The sequence below is a fragment of the Eptesicus fuscus genome, chromosome 6 (assembly GCF_027574615.1).
Source record: "Eptesicus fuscus isolate TK198812 chromosome 6, DD_ASM_mEF_20220401, whole genome shotgun sequence".
NCBI classification, from domain to species: Eukaryota; Metazoa; Chordata; class Mammalia; order Chiroptera; family Vespertilionidae; genus Eptesicus; species Eptesicus fuscus.
Genome location: NC_072478.1, coordinates 80,452,126 through 80,468,276, shown reverse-complemented (window position 1 = coordinate 80,468,276; position 16,151 = coordinate 80,452,126). Strand labels below are relative to the sequence as shown.

Here is a 16,151-nt window from a genome sequence, read left to right as displayed (position 1 = left end):
TATGGAAAGTCTACTTGACTTCCCAGGCATTGAGTTATCTTCTCCCCTTTCTTTATGAAACATTTTAAAAATTGAAGAACCATTTGTTTGGAATTCTGTTTAGGTTGTCATTTCCAGGCAAAGATATAGGTATTTTCCAATGATTCTCAGATTTTACTGCTTCCCCTTTGATAACTGCCACTTCTACAAAAGTTTGATCAGAAACTGGCATTTTCCACAGATGATAAAATAGCCCAATGGTTTGGTACATTTCTCTTGATGTTTCAAAATTTAGTACATGCTCAAAGTCTCAGACTGTCTATCTTATTCATAATAATCTACATGGAGTTTAGGTCAAAGAGCATTATTTAGTCAGAACTTAGCAAATCCCATGGTTGCCAGGATTGAACATTTGGTCAGTCCACATGAATGAGTTATTATTGTGAGAGTATAATTTGATAATATTTCTGTCAGTAAAATATTTTATTTAAATAAAATGGTCACAGGTGACTCAGATAAGAGAATAAAATAAACCAGATATTGCCCTGGCTGAGTAGCTCAGTTGGTTAGAGAATCCTCCCAATACACCAAGGTTGCAAGTTCAATCCCTGGTCAGGGCACATATAAGAATCAACCAATTAATGCATAAATAAGTGCAAAAACAAATCTATCTATCTATCTCTCATATGTAAATAAAAATAAAAAATAAACCAGCCTACTATCCCAGTTATTGAGCAGAGAAAAGAATAAAATAAACCATTGTACTACTATTCATAAAACCACTTAGTGAGCTTATAACAATGAAGGTTCAAGATGTAGTTTAAATTATCCAGAATTGGTGATATAATAAAATAACATTTACAGAGTGTATGAAACAAATCATAATACTCATAAGATATCATCTGACTCCTTTGATCAATATCAAAGATTCAAGGGAAATAAAATTGTTATTTACTATTAAATTTGGATTAAAACCATCAAAGAATTATATCAAAAATGTCCAAGCAAATCAGATTTAAAAGTGTGTATGACTGAAATCTCTTGGTTAGTCATATACATTTGGAATCTTGAAATAAATAATTCTACAATTGCTGAAGTATAATTACCACAAAACTGATTTAGAAAAACATGTATTACACTTAGCAGCTAATTTAAAGACATCAACTCAATCAGTTTTTATGACTGAAAATTTCAGGTTACAAAAGAAGTTCTCATTCATTATCAAAGTATCTTCTCAATTGTTTATTGTACTCGTGCAATTGTTTGTTTTAGATGCATAAGTAACCAATCTATTCTTTATCAGATCATAGACTAGTCCAGCTCAGAACTGGAACAGAACTTGACTATCATGTAGTTCAATGACTTACCAAAATATATTATCCCCAGTATTCTATTAATTCCATGGCCATCAACTTACTTTTTAAGAATCTCTTATACTTCTTAGCAGTCCATTTTCTGATAAAACAACTTTGACATCTCAAAACTTTTCTTTTCTTTTTTTAAAATGTATTTTTATTCATTTCAAAGAGGAAGGGAGTGGGAGAGAGAGATAGAAACATCAGTGATGAGAGGGAATCATTGATTGGCTGCCTCCTGCTGGGGATAGAGCCTGCAACTCTCAACCCCAATATGTGCCCTGATGGGGAATCAAACTGTGATCTCCTGTTTCATAGGTTGTTGCTCAACCACTGAACCACACTGGCCAGGCTGCTTTTCTTTTTCCTACTCATCAAGCCATAGTTTCAATCACATCTTTGGGCCACAGTGAATTAGACTAATTATTCTTTCAAATGACAACCCTCTGTTCCTTAAATATTTGAACAGAGTTCCTACATAACAGAACCTTATTTTATCTGGGTTACATTTGCTAATTATTTAAATTCTTAGTTGAACATTATTAAGTCTATATTCTCCCATTCATTAGTCCTCTATTTTTAGAGTTGTATCCTATAAGTGACACTAATGAGCATATTTTAACATTGATTTTCTCTTAAAAATTATTTAGAGAGAGAGGAAGGAAAGAGAGAGAAACATGGGTTTGTTGTTCCACTTATTTATGCATTCATTGGTTGATTCTTGTATGTGTCCTGACCAGGGATTGAACACACAAAATTGGCTATGGGGACGATGTTCTAATCAACTGACCTGCCAGGCCAGGGCTAATTTTCATTCATTTATTTATTTAAATATATATTTTTATTGTTGATGGTATTACAGATATCTCCCATTCCCCATTTTCATTTTTAAATATTTCCCCATAATTTCTGTGAAGTACATAAGACAAGTCTTTTTAATTTAAATTTTACTTTGAGGACTATAGATATTGTGACTGGCCCAAGATGAATAACAGATAGTTCCAAAGATATTCAGGTAGTTCCAAGGATATTCAGATAGTTCCAAGGATATTCAGGTCTTCAAACACCAAAGATCTTGTCTTCTTAATTACTTTAATCTTTTATATAAATAACTTTTGATTACTAAGTAGTAAAGGGGGGAAATCTCTCACAGATCTCCATAATTTTAGAAAATACTCGCTATTAATTAAAACCGAGAAAAAAAACCAAGATGTTGATCTTTAAAAAAAAACACCAACCTGCAATTTTGTTTTCACATTAGAACAAGAATCTCATAGAAAAGAAATATCTAAGAAATGAGATGTATGTAACCAAAGGCACAAAGAGCTTGCCAAGAGGAGAAAAGTAAAAGAAAATCCAGAGCATACATTATTAAGATTATTTTGGTAAAATTTGAGAAAACTAAGATAGCGCTCTATTAACAAAGAAAAAAATGTTATAAAATTATATGATTCACTGCAAAATACTAAAAAGACTAAGCTCTGATCAAATAGAATTTTTAAATTTTCTGTTCAAATAAAACCAATAAAAGCAATAATCTCACCTGAACAAGGGAGCCTTCCTCTTTACAAAAACCTGAATCTTCCTGAAGCAAAAGAGGCTTGCTTTTCTCACAGCTCTCCTGGCTGATGAGTGTGTCTGCATAGTTGGGCTGTGGGAAGATTAGGTGACTCTTCCGGGAATCTGAGGTGAGTGAAACCTCGTGGGAATAGGTCTGCAGGAAAGCCCGCACCCCATCCACGTCCACAAAGTGTGAGGCAGGTACGCCCACCAACCCACCTCCAGAACCCTGCAGGTGGCATGACGTGTACCAGCGTCTCAGCCTGAGTGCCAGCAGGATGATAACAAAGGCGAGAAAGACACAGGAGACCACAGCCACTGCCACCACCAGGTACAGAGTGAGGTCTGAGGCTTCGGAGTCGTGAGGGACTTCCAGGCTGCCCAGGTCAGCCAGAACATCTGGGATGCTGTCAGCCACCGCCACCGTGAGCGTGACAGTGGCTGAGAGAGGGAGCTGGCCATGGTCCTGAACTGCCACCACCAAGCTCTGCTTGAGCGCATCTCTGTCCAGCAGGGCTCGCGCAGTGCGCACCTCGCCCGTGTGCAGCCCCACCACGAAGAGTCCTGGCTCGCTGGCCTTGAGCAGGCGGTAGGACAGCCAGGCGTTCTGGCCTGAGTCTCTGTCCACTGCCACCACCTTGGTCACCAGGTAGCCGGGTTCTGCAGAGCGGGGGGCCAGCTCCACACCAGTGGAACCGTCAGTGGGGATGGCAGGGTACAGTATTTCGGGTGCGTTGTCATTCTGGTCCAGCACAAACAGACTCAGGGACACGTTGCTGCTGAGCGGTGGGTCCCCGCTGTCATGTGCAGTCACTCTCAATTGCAAGTCACGGAACTGCTCATAGTCGAAGGAGTGCAATGCATACAGGACACCAGTGTCAGAGTTGATGGAGACATAGGAGGATAGAGGCACACCCTGGATGGTGTCTTCATCCAGGGAGTAAGTGACTCTGGCATTCTCGTCACTGTCAGGGTCGTGTGCAGTCACCGTGAAGATGGAAGCACCTCTGGGGTTGTTCTCAGGGACATAGACAGAGTAGGAGGAGTGGGGAAAGGAAGGTGGGTTGTCGTTGGTGTCTGCCACATGTAGAGAGATCAAAATTTCTGTAGACAGAGGTGGTACCCCTTTGTCTGTGGCTGTCACAGTGATATTGTACAGGGATACCTGTTCTCGATCTAGAACTGTATTGGTCACTAATCGATAATAATTGTCTACTGACTTTTCCAGCTCAAATGGCAGACTTTTTGAGATAGAACATGTTACCAGGCCATTCAGTCCAGAGTCACGGTCATATACTTGAAAAAGAGCAATTACTGTTCCTGGAGGAGTACTTTCCACAATTGACTTGCCTCCAGATGTGATTACTACTTCTGGTACATTATCATTCACATCTAAGACAGTTATTAAGACTTTTGCTCTGCCTTGTAGACCTGGCTGATCCCGAGCTTCAACCTCCAGCTCATAAAAGCTGGAGTCCTCATAGTCTAGATTTGCAGAAATTGATATTTCTCCAGTGAAAACATTCAAGCAGAAAATCTTTGAGATCTTTTCTGTTATTCTCACAAAAGAATACGTTACTTCTGCGTGGACCCCTTCATCCTGGTCGGTGGCATTTACTGACAACAGTGGTGTACCTATTGGCAGATTTTCAGGAACACTCACAAGGTAGACAGGCCGAGTAAACACCGGAGGATTATCATTCGCATCTAGGACAGTTACCAGAATTCTCGCGATGCCTGAACGGACAGGGTCACCTCCATCCATGGCAGTAAGAACCAAGTGGTGAATAGACTCTCCCTCCCGGTCCAGAGTGTGCTCCAGCACCAGCTCTGGGTATTTGGGCCCATCAGTTTCACTTGACACGTCCACTGAGAAGTGACTACTCCCGCTGAGCTTGAAGCCCTGAAGAGAGTTCACCCCCACATCCGGGTCAGAGACCTCCACTAGTGGAAAACGAGAGGATGGGGCTGCGTTTTCAAGGATTTTCACTTCCAATTCTTCCCTTAAGAATTGGGGTGAATTGTCATTAATGTCCACTATTTCCACCTCTACGGGATAAAGATTTAGTTTGTCCTCAATGAGGATGTTAAAACTCACCAAACATCGCGGGCTCTGAGCGCAGAGCTCCTCCCTGTCTATCCTGCCCGCGGTGACCAAGCTGCCTCTTTGAGTATTCAGAGCAAAAAGCTGCGTCCTACCTCTGGAGACAATGCGAACTCCGCGCTCCGCCAGCTCCTGGGGATCCAGCTGGAGATCTTTGGCGATGTTGCCCACGAAGGAGCCTTTGTCCAGTTCCTCAGGAATGGAGTAACGGATTGGCCCAGCCGGGACCGCGGCCCCCCACAGCGTCCCCAGGAGCAGATAAAGCAGGACAAACCCGCTGTGGTGCCAGCGCCTTTGCAGAGCCGCCATTACTGGCTCCTTGTGGACTTCCCTGGAGTTATGCGTAGGGGGAACAGGTTCGCTTTGCTCTTGGGCTTCTCAGAATTAGAGTTCAAGATCCATAAACAAGCAGAGTTCCGATGCGAAGCGTTTTAGGTCAGAATTTTTGCGCAGCTGCTGAGCTTTTGTATCTGATCTGCTTTGTGCTTGGAGGATATAACTGGAGTTCTCATTGCTTTCCTTACCCGGGTTAGTGAACAGCGACACTTAGAGTCCTAACTTAATACTGCATCGTATTTGTGAAAAGATCATAGAGAGGATCTGAATTCCGCTAAATCTGCATAGATAGCACTCATAAAATTTCTCTCCCCAAGAGTGAGAAGCATTTGGACAAATAAAAGAGCCTATTTTTAAAATAATTTTAAATGCTCCCTGGAACTTGCCATCATTTTTGTGGTGATATCTCTTATGGCCTTGGAGAAGAGAAATATACACTTTTCTGTAAAGCTTTAATTATCACACCCCACCGCAATTTATATTTGTCCCATTTTCAATAAGGGAACCAGCAACCACAAACATATTTGAACCAATCCACGTAGTGACAGTTAAGTGTTGTCATTTAAAAATTTTCATTATCTATTTTAAATTAACAAGTAAATTAAGCCCTAATTTAGCCAATATCTGTGTATACTTTTTAAAACATGCAAATGAAGTGAAAACATATGGGCTACAATGAAAATATTACATATTATATAGTATATAGTATATAGTATATAGTATATATAAACCACAATTTAGGATTGACTGCATTGAAACTAAGAAAAACACTTAATTGTCTGGATTTATGTTTAATTATATATAGCTAATGTGTCTCACAATGAGAGTGTGAGGTACAAATGTATTAAAAATGTTTCAGGATATATTGTTTTCAGATTAACAAAAATTTCAAGACCATCACAAGGTGACTTTGTATGAAAGAACAATTGCAACACAGATAAACAAAGAATTTCCAACACCCCCATTGTATGCCCTCCAAATCAATAAAACACAAAATCAAGATATGTTTAGCCTGTATACTTTTTACCTCTAAAATAATGAATTGAAACCTAATTATACTTACGGGAGGAGAGAGTTTTGAAGTAACTCACCTGTTGCAACTTGACTGAATCAGATGTCATTTGCGGATTATCATTACTGGTACTCTCAAACCAAGAGGCTTCATTACATAGAAGATCTTGTGGTGGAGCATTTTCAGGGTTTATATTGACAAATTTAAACTCAGTCTTTGAGGAGTGTGAGGCAGCGCATAAATTGTAGGAATAGGGCAAAGTCCCATCGCAGTAGTTGGGGAAAACCCCAGGTCCAGTCTTGGAGCAGACACCACCAGTCTGAAAGCAACTCCAGGCAGCGGGGCTGGAGGAGCGTCGCAGGGTCAGGGCAACCGCCAGAATCACCGCCAGTAGGAAGAGCACTGAGATCAAGGCCAAGGCCACCACCAGATAGAACTGCAGCTCAGCCTGGGGGTCAGAGGGCTGAGGACTTTCGCTGAGGTCTGGCAGCGCCTCTTGTAGGCTGTCAGCAAAGACCAGCAGCAGCGTGGCGGTGGCTGAGAGGGGTGGCTGTCCCCCGTCGCGCACGGCCACCAACAGGCGCTGGCGGGCCGCGTCCCTGTCGCCCAAAGCTCTGGCTGTGCGCACCTCGCCCGTGCGCAGCCCCAGGCTGAAGAGTCCGGGCTCGCTGGCCTGCAGCACGTGGTAGGACAGCCAGGCATTGTGTCCCGAGTCCGCGTCCACCGCCACCACCTTGGTGACCAGGTAGCCGGGCTGCGCGGCGCGCGGCACCGTGTCGAAGAGCGCCGAGCCGTCGGGCCCCAGCGCCGGGTACAGCACCCGGGGCGCGTTGTCGTTGCGGTCGCCCACCAGCACGCGCAGGCTCACGTTGGCGCTGAGCGCGGGCGAGCCCTGGTCGCGCGCCTGCAGCGTCAGCTCAATGGCGCGCAGCTGCTCGTGGTCGAAGGCGCGCTGCGCGAACACCACCCCGCTCTGCGCGCTCACGGACACGTAGGACGACAGCGCCCGTGGCTCCAGGTCGCTGGCCACGATGGAGTAGGAGACCTGGCCATTGGGTCCCAGGTCGGGGTCGGAGGCGCTGACCTGCGCTATGGAGGCCCCTGGCGGGTTGTTTTCTGGCACGTGGACCAGATAAGAGGCCTGGTGGAAAACAGGAGCATTGTCGTTGACATCATCGATGTTTAAGGTGACGCTTGTTTTGGAGGAGAGGGGAGGTTTGCCCTTGTCGGTGGCTGTGATGGTAATGTTGTATTCCTTAGTCTGCTCTCGATCTAGGGCTCCATCTGTCACCAACTTGTATGTATTTTTTGTATCTTGAACTATTTTAAATGGGGAGTTTCCATTTAGTTGGCATAAGATTTCCCCATTAAAGCCAGAATCCAGATCATGTGTTTTGATCAGGGCAACAACAGTCCCCAGCTCTACATCTTCTTGTATATGTTTAGATTCAGAATCCAGGGTTATCTCAGGAGCATTATCATTTTCATCCAAAATATCTATCTGTATTTTACAATGTGCTGTGTGATGTCCACCATCCTTTGCTTCTACTCCAATTGTGTAGCGCTCTCTCTCTTCAAAGTCCAGTCCTCCACCAGTGGAGACTTCCCCTGTTTGACTGTTCAGCTTGAACAGCTGTCTCACTGCCTTACCAATGTTGATGAAAGTGTAGGTGATCTCAGCATTGATGCCCTCATCCAAGTCAGTGGCCATCACTCTTAGCACAGAGGAGCCAACTGGCAGGTTCTCTGGAACACTGACCCTGTACATGTCCTGGGTGAACACTGGGGGGTTATCATTTGCATCTGCTACAATCACCCTGATCTGGGTAGTGCAGCTTCTGGCAGGCTCACCCCCATCCACAGCAGTGAGGACCAGGTGGTGGCAGGACTGCTCTTCCCTGTCCAGGGGAGCCTTCAGCACCAGTTCTGGGTACCTACTGCCATCAGGGTTCTCTTTCTGGGTCAAAGAGAAGTGTGGGTTGGGGCTGAGGTAGTACTGCTGCAGGGAATTGACCCCTACATCAGAGTCTTGTGCGGATTCCAAGGCAAAGGTGGCTCCAGTTAGGGCCAGTTCACTAATTTTCAGTTCAGTGATATTTTGGCTGAAGGTCGGTGGGTTGTCGTTGACATCCTGAATCACCACAGCTATATGAAAAAAGTTCAAAGGCTTTTCAGCAACCACTTCGAATTCCAGAACGCACGTTGACTTCTTGCCACAAATCTGCTCTCGGTCTATACGGTCGCCCACAAGTAAGTCCCCGTTCTCGGTGTTCACTGTAAAGAATTTCTTCTTGGTACTAATCCGCAGGTTCTGAGTAGGCAAATCTCGCACACCAAGCCCCAGATCCTTGGCGAGGTTCCCCACCAGCGAGCCCCTGGCCAGCTCCTCAGGAATAGTGTAGCGGATGTGTTCGGAGAGCGCCGGGCAGAACAAAGGCAACAGGAGGAGAAAGGGCATTCGCCTCCGCCCAGCCTGGCCCTGCGGTCCCCAGCGGTTTCCCATCCCGCTTTCTGAGCGTTTTCCTTACTGATTCCGAAGAGCAGCGATCGATCCCAAGAATTCTCTGAGCAAGAGTGGTTCCTTGATTTGTCTTGGCAGACAAATTCTCTGATAGCTAGCTTCTCTGCAGAGAGCCGGAGAGCGCACAGTTCTTCCGATTCCTCGGTCTGATGGCGATTTCTTTTTCAAGAGCCGACACTTCGCTCAGTACTAGCCGACAGCGGCACCCCGCGTCTCGGCTGCAGAACTGCAGTAGTGGTTACTAAATCAGCTCCAAATCCGAGCCGCCTAGAAGACAATTCCACTGTGTCCTGATGCGGATACTTTTCTTCCCATTTTACAAGGATATAATATTTTAAATGCTCATTATATCTTCGGTCTGGTTGTCATTTCTTTGAACGTGAACTGTACTCATCCAAATTAAGTGAGTTTTACTCGTCAGAGAGCAGAAGTACCTTGCTGAAGGTATTTATTGGCATAGTCGTGCTTTTAGTTTTCATTGCCATAAAGTGGTCATAACAACATATTCCCTGCTTACCTTAGTAGAATTGAGGGCAAAATAAAGTAATATATAGAAAGTAATACAAATGAAATACAGTGTTGGTGGTGGCAGATGGTGTAATATGTAAATTCTTAAAATAACAATTTGCATTGTTATTCCACTCTATTTTCTTGTCACTTATAAAATTAACAAATCTCATAGCTTTTAGTTTTATCCTATGCCTCACTTTCTTCTCTTATCTTTATCATCTTCTTCCCAAAGTAATTGATAGATATCAAAGAGATTTGTGGTCTTTACAAAATAGAAGTATGGTAAGAAGCAAGATACTCTATTTTCCTTAGTTTCCAAGTGTCTACTGCCAATTAACTTATTGTGATATAAAAATTATACTACTCATTTTATTTTTCCACAATACATTACTATCATCTTTAATTGCGTTGTTTCTTCTCAAGTATCATAACAGTGGTGAGTTATTCGGATTATGGGGGTGAAGTATAAATTCTAATGATTATATATCCCAGACAGTAATCTATGTTGTCCACTTTTCTTTGGGCCCCAGGTCATACTCTGATAATTTTTGACACTTTCTTTGTCAATAAGCATGCCAATTTCCATGTTTCTGATAGATGTATTACAGTTTCCATTTCATTTCCAAACTAGAAATATTCATAAAGAAATTGTTTTAAACCTACATAATATATTGTCATTCTAAAATTTGACAGGTGTGTGTAGCAATGTTGAACTCATAGTGGAAGACTATTAGAGCATCTTAAACTGCTCATTGTATTTAGTATTCTAGACAGAAACTCATTGGCATCTCTATACAAACGTAAAAAACATCACTAACTCAAGACTTTGTTCCAAAACATGACTGAGCAAGTGCCTTTCCACCACATCTGAACACTCCCATTAGCACAGGGAAGTTGTTTTTTCAGAACATATATGAAACTGAAGATTTAAACATTTTAAGAGTATGTGGTATAGAGTATATGCACACGCAGAGTGTGTGAATCAAGCATTTTATTATGTAAAGTATACTTAAAATATGCTCATAAAATTTAAGACACACAGACCAGGATTTTATTAAGAAAAATCTATTAATTTAAGATAAGCACAGCCCCTGATGAATGAGTTTTAAACATTGAAACTATTTTAAATTTGAATTGATTTTTCCAACCACAAATGTAAAGTTTATTCAAGTTTGTAAAGTCTATAGAGGTTTATTGATTTTCCAAACACAAATGTAAAGTTTATTCAAGTTTATAAAGTCTATAGAGGTTTAAAAGATATTTCTCCATTGCATGAAAAAGTTAACCCAGGACACATACCCAACTCTATAACCTTTTCTTTAAAAAATGCAAAAGTGCGTTTTTATGTAGAAGTGAAGGATATCAGTATCTATCATACAGATTCTCTTGTTACTCTTTGGATACACTCACTATTCAGTGAGTCTGTACATTTTACATTGAGGTCAGAATTGTCTATATATAAACATAATTGGATCCCCTTCAAATAAATGTTTCAAAAGTATTTAAAAATAAAAACCAAGTAGTCCTATGTTCTCAAATGTATCAACAAACCTTTGATATGGCTGAGTAATGTAGCCTATTATCCCATTAATATTTTATTTCCATTTCCTCCAATTTATTAATACTTTGTAGCTGATGTTCAAACTGTTGAAAGTACAAAATTTGGAAGACAGAAAAATATTTTGAAAAGAAGCTTTTGAAAATCATCTCTAGTAAATCAGATGCCAAAAGTAAATAAGGTAGTTCTTCCATGACACAACATGTACTCATAAAATGTGAGACCCAGAGACCTGCCTTTTTATTAAGAAAAATCTTAATTTAAGTTAAACATAGCCCTGAGAAATTAGTTTTAAAACTTGAAACAATTTAAAAGTTGAATTGACTTTCCAAACATAAATCTTAGACTCTTATAATAAAGCAGAATTGTATGCAAATATTCAGGTAGATATTGATTCTGAAAAGTGAAAGGGTTACCTATAACCAGAAGGTGCCAGGTGTGTGGCATATTTGAATTTAAGGAATGTAGCGATATCTAAACCTTTGGAGATTTTAAACTGCATCACAGAATAAAGCACAATTGTAAGGCCCCTCACTGATTTCTTCTCTCAACTAATACACACATCTGATAATTTCATGGTTTAACACAAACTTTCCAGATTTCAGAATGCCACAGACATTATCATCAATATAAATTTAATCTTTTTTTCTGACATTTCTCATGCAGACTTTTTCTGTATTCTTCCAGTGGCTTATTCAAATATGTAAATTAATTTTTTATGCTAAACCACAATATCCTTTCTAAAACATATTCACAATTGATGTTTAGGCAAATATTCAAAGGAAACATTATCTAATAGTTTGGACTAATCAAACAAGACAATAACAGTTCTGACTATAAGAAAGTCTTTGGGTAAAGTGATTATGTTTAACCACTTCTAAAGTACTTGTTTAAAAAATAATAAAGTACTCATTTCATTTAAGTGTATGGATGTCAGCTACATTTTCTAAAATATCCACATATTGAAAAAATAAGATACTAAACCCCAAATATAATTTGATAACAAATGGAGAAAGCATTAATTATCAAATTATACTAAGCTAATCTCTAAATAAAGCAAATAATAATTCACTATTTATATAATTAACCTATTTGAATGTGGAAGAAAAATAACTGAGGAAACAAGTGAACAAAATGCTCTAAGCATCCCTATTAAGAAAGAAAACTCACCTGAACAACTTCTAGTTCTTCGTTTGCATTTATCTTCTCTGATATCAGAAGAGGCTCGATTTTCTCACAGCTCTCCTGGCTGATGAGTGTGTCCGCATAGTTGGGCTGGGGGAAGATCAGGTGACTCTTCCTGGAGTCAGCAGTGAGGCAGACCTCATGGGAATAGGTCTGCAGGAAAGCCTGCACCCCATCCACGCCCACAAAGTGTGAGGTGGGCACACCTGCCAACCCACCTCCTGAAGCCTGGAGCACTCGCGACGTGTGCCAGCGCCTCAGCCTGAGTGCCAGCAGCACGATGACAAAGGCTAGAAAGATGCAGGAGACAGCAGCCACTGCCACCACCAGGTACAGAGTGAGGCTGGAGTCATCAGGGTCAACGGAGGGCTCCAGATTGCTCAGGTCGGCCAGGACATCTGGGATGCTGTCAGCCACAGCCACTGTGAGCGTGACAGTGGCAGAGAGAGGGGGCTGGCCATGGTCCTGGACCACCACCACCAGGCTCTGCTTGAGCGCATCTCTGTCCAGCAGGGCCCGCGCAGTGCGCACCTCTCCCGTGTGCAGCCCCACCATGAAGAGCCCTGGCTCGCTGGCCTTGAGCAGGCGGTAGGACAGCCAGGCATTCTGGCCTGAGTCTCTGTCCACTGCCACCACCTTGGTCACCAGGTAGCCAAGCTCTGCGGAACGTGGTGCCAGCTCCACACCGGTGGAACCATCAGTGGGAAGTGTGGGGTAGAGGATTTCAGGAGTGTTGTCATTCTGATCCAACACGAACAGGCTCAGTGACACATTACTGCTAAGTGGAGGGTCTCCACTGTCGCTGGCTGTCACCCACAGTTGCAGGTCTCTAACCTGCTCATAGTCAAAAGAGCTCAGTGCATACAGAACACCGGTGTCAGAGTTTATGGAGACAAAGGAGGAAAGAGGCATCCCCTGAAATGTGTCCTTGGCTAGAGAATAAGTGACCTGAGCATTGTTGCCACTGTCAGGGTCATTGGCGGTCACAGAGAAGATTGAGATGCCTCTGGGGTTGTTTTCTGGAATATAGGTAGAGTATGAAGCGTGAGGAAAGATGGGAGGATTGTCATTGATGTCTGCCACTTTCAGGGAGATGTGGTTTTCTGTAGACAGGGGTGGGTTTCCACGGTCAATGACAGTTATTGTGATGTTATAATCTGAGATCTCTTCTCTGTCCAGGGTTCTAGTTGTCAATAAGTGATAGTAATTATCAACTGATTTTTCCAATTTAAAGGGCAAGTTCCCAGAGATAGAACATGCAATCTCCCCATTCTCTCCAGAATCACCATCATGTACACTAAACAATGCAATTACAGTTCCAGGAAGACAATCTTCAGAGACGGAACTGGCGAGAGAGGTGAGGATCATTTCCGGGACATTGTCATTCACATCCTGTACTGTGACCACCACCTTAGCGCTGGCAAGGAGAGCACCTCCATCCTGAGCTACCACTTCCATGAGGTAGAATCTGGACTCTTCATAATCCAGTGACTGCACTGTTGAAATTTCACCCAGGTTGGGATCAAGTTGGAAAGTCTGTGAAATTTTGTCTTCTTCATTGCGAAAAGAGTAGGTCAATTTTCCATTTATTCCCTCATCTGGATCCGTGGCGGTTAGCATGAGCAGCCGAGTGCCCACAGGTATGTTCTCTGGAACACTCACCCTGTACTCGGATCGAGTGAACTGGGGCGCGTTATCGTTTGCGTCGAGGACCATCACGCGGATGTGCGTAGTGCTGGAGAGTATGGGGTCTCCGCCATCTAAAGCTGTGAGGAGGAGGTTGTGAACAGCCACTTTCTCCCGGTCCAAGGGCTGTTCTAGTACCAGCTCGGGATATTTTTGTCCATCACTTCCACTTTTCTCATCCAGAGAGAAGTGCACATTGGAACTGAGCTGGTAACTCTGGAGGGAATTCACACCCACATCCGCATCTCGAGCAAAGGGAAGCACTAACCGTGTCCCTGTAGCAGCATTTTCATTAACTTTTACTTTTACTTCCTCATCGCGGAAACGTGGGAAGTTATCATTAATGTCGATTATTTCTACTTCTACGCCATAAATTTTCATTTTATTCTCAACCAAGATGTTAAAACTCACCAGACACCGCGCGCTCTGAGCGCAGAGCTCCTCCCGGTCTATCCTGCCTGCGGTGACCAAGCTGCCACTTCCTGGGTTCAGAGCAAAAAGCTGAGTCCTACCTCTAGAGACGATGCGGACTCCTCGCTCCGCCAGTTCCTGAGGCTCCAGCCCGAGATCCTTGGCGATGTTGCCCACGAAGGAGCCTTTGTCCAGTTCCTCCTGCACTGAGTAACGGATCTGCCCGGCCCTGGCTCCCCGCTGCATCCCCAAGAACAACAAGAGCAGGAGCAGCTCTCTGCAGCCCCAGCCCCTCAGAGCATCCGCCATTGCCTTCTTTCCGACCAGTTTCCTCTTAGTTCTGGTTCCAGCCTGCTGTTTCCTTACTTCTTAAAAGCCAAAGGGTACAAATTCCTTGTTGGAAATGAGAGAGAGGCGCGGGTAGAAGGCTTTTTCCAGGAGCTTGTCCGTCCTGTGTGTGTTTAGTGCGGAAGAAGCTGCGAGTCGGGTCGCATCTAGCAGCAGCTTCTTTCCCACTTTGGTGAACAGCGACGCTCAGAGTCCTAACCAGTTACTACACCAATTCTGTTTTTATATCCTGTTTTATTTCATTTCTAATAATTTTGCTGCATCCTTTACGTATTACTGCATGACATTGTTTATATTTAATTAAGGTTTAATTTTGAAATAGCAAGACCCATAAATCCCTGAGATCAATATAATCATTAGATTATTTTTACTCTTTTGAAAAGTTTTATTGAATATGCCATTGAGCCTATGTCCTTTATTTACTTTTTACCTAAATTGAGTCCATTAAATTAGAACATTGTAATTCTTACTTTTGTAGGTTTTAAGATTTCATCGTTGTATTAAGATATATTTATGAAAACGTGCCCATTTGTACATTAAGAATGCCAAGGAAATAAGTCTAGCTGTCAATGCATCTTTGCAAAAAGGTCTACTGATTCATGCAAATTGTATTAGTTGTCATATGCAGAAAGAATTGAGAGTTCATTTTGTTACATGTGAGGTCTTTGAGAAAGTTTCCAGTTTTTCACACTAGAAAGAAAGCAGTTACACTATATTAGACTGAGAGTTTGAGTTGGGTTAGCTACGTGTTACGCATATTTTCCTATTACCATGTCTAAGCTGGAGTTAGACATCATACAGTGACAGACTCTTGAGGGGAGGGAATCTATAGTGACTGTAGCAAATGGCTTTAGTTCATCATCCATGTAGAAAATATGTCTATAACTTAACAGTGAGCAGGCAGCCACTGGACTCTCTATGTTGAGAAAGATATTTAAAGTTATCACCTTTATATAGTAGCAAAACCTCATGATTTTAAAAATGGACATTTTGGGGAGTCCATTATGTGAGAGAAGCAATTTTTACTTAGTGATACCTTCATAGGGAAATGAAAAATTAAGATATTCTATATCTATAAATAGAAAATTCAGAAAATCAAGTTTTAAGTACAGAATGTGAGAATAGATTACAAAATTTTTCTCAATGTACAATTTTCACAAGAGCAATTTGTTACTATACATGAGAGAAAAATATTTCTTCCATCATTAAGCACACTGTTAGTAGTAGATACCACAGACCTCAAAAGTTGCTCATCTTTTTAAAATAGATCTGGAATCCTAGACACTTAGCTTGTAAAGACCACTTAGACTGCTGGTGTGTTCAAGTCAGTCCTACTCATGTTCTGTTGTTGACAAGCCATGACACTGGGGGCAATTCTTCCTTTCTTTAGTTCCAAGTTTTCCCAAACTAATAAGATGGGGAGCTTTCTTTACTCTGAAGTACTATAATTTAAAGAGGAAGTGAAACTAAAATTTGAGTAATAAAAGCCCTGAATATGAAATAAATAGTTTAAGATGCCAATAGTATTAAATCTTCAGAGGCAAGGATTGTAAAGATGAGGAAGAAAGAGAAGTATCTCATGTAGT

General features: G+C 42.1%; 2 protein-coding genes across 7 annotated transcripts in view; both read right to left on the bottom strand.

Annotated features, from left to right (window-relative positions):
* The window catches only part of LOC103285685 (protocadherin gamma-C3), a 141,317-nt gene that overhangs the window by 107,783 nt on the left and 17,383 nt on the right, over positions 1 to 16,151 (bottom strand). The window contains exon 1 of one of the 6 annotated variants that reach the window (XM_054717968.1): positions 12,106 to 14,526. The exons of 4 other annotated variants lie outside the window; for them this stretch is intronic. In XM_054717968.1, coding sequence (XP_054573943.1) covers positions 12,106 to 14,526 — 2,421 coding nt within the window. Of the gene's footprint in view, positions 1 to 2,877; positions 5,308 to 12,105; positions 14,527 to 16,151 lie in introns of those variants that run through there. One more of the 6 variants, XM_054717967.1, reaches the window with a different exon arrangement.
* LOC129149538 (protocadherin gamma-B3-like) lies at positions 6,384 to 8,853 on the bottom strand. The gene has a single exon (XM_054718294.1). The coding sequence runs from the start codon at positions 8,847 to 8,849 to the stop codon at positions 6,384 to 6,386; it is 2,466 nt and encodes an 821-aa protein (XP_054574269.1). The 5' UTR covers positions 8,850 to 8,853.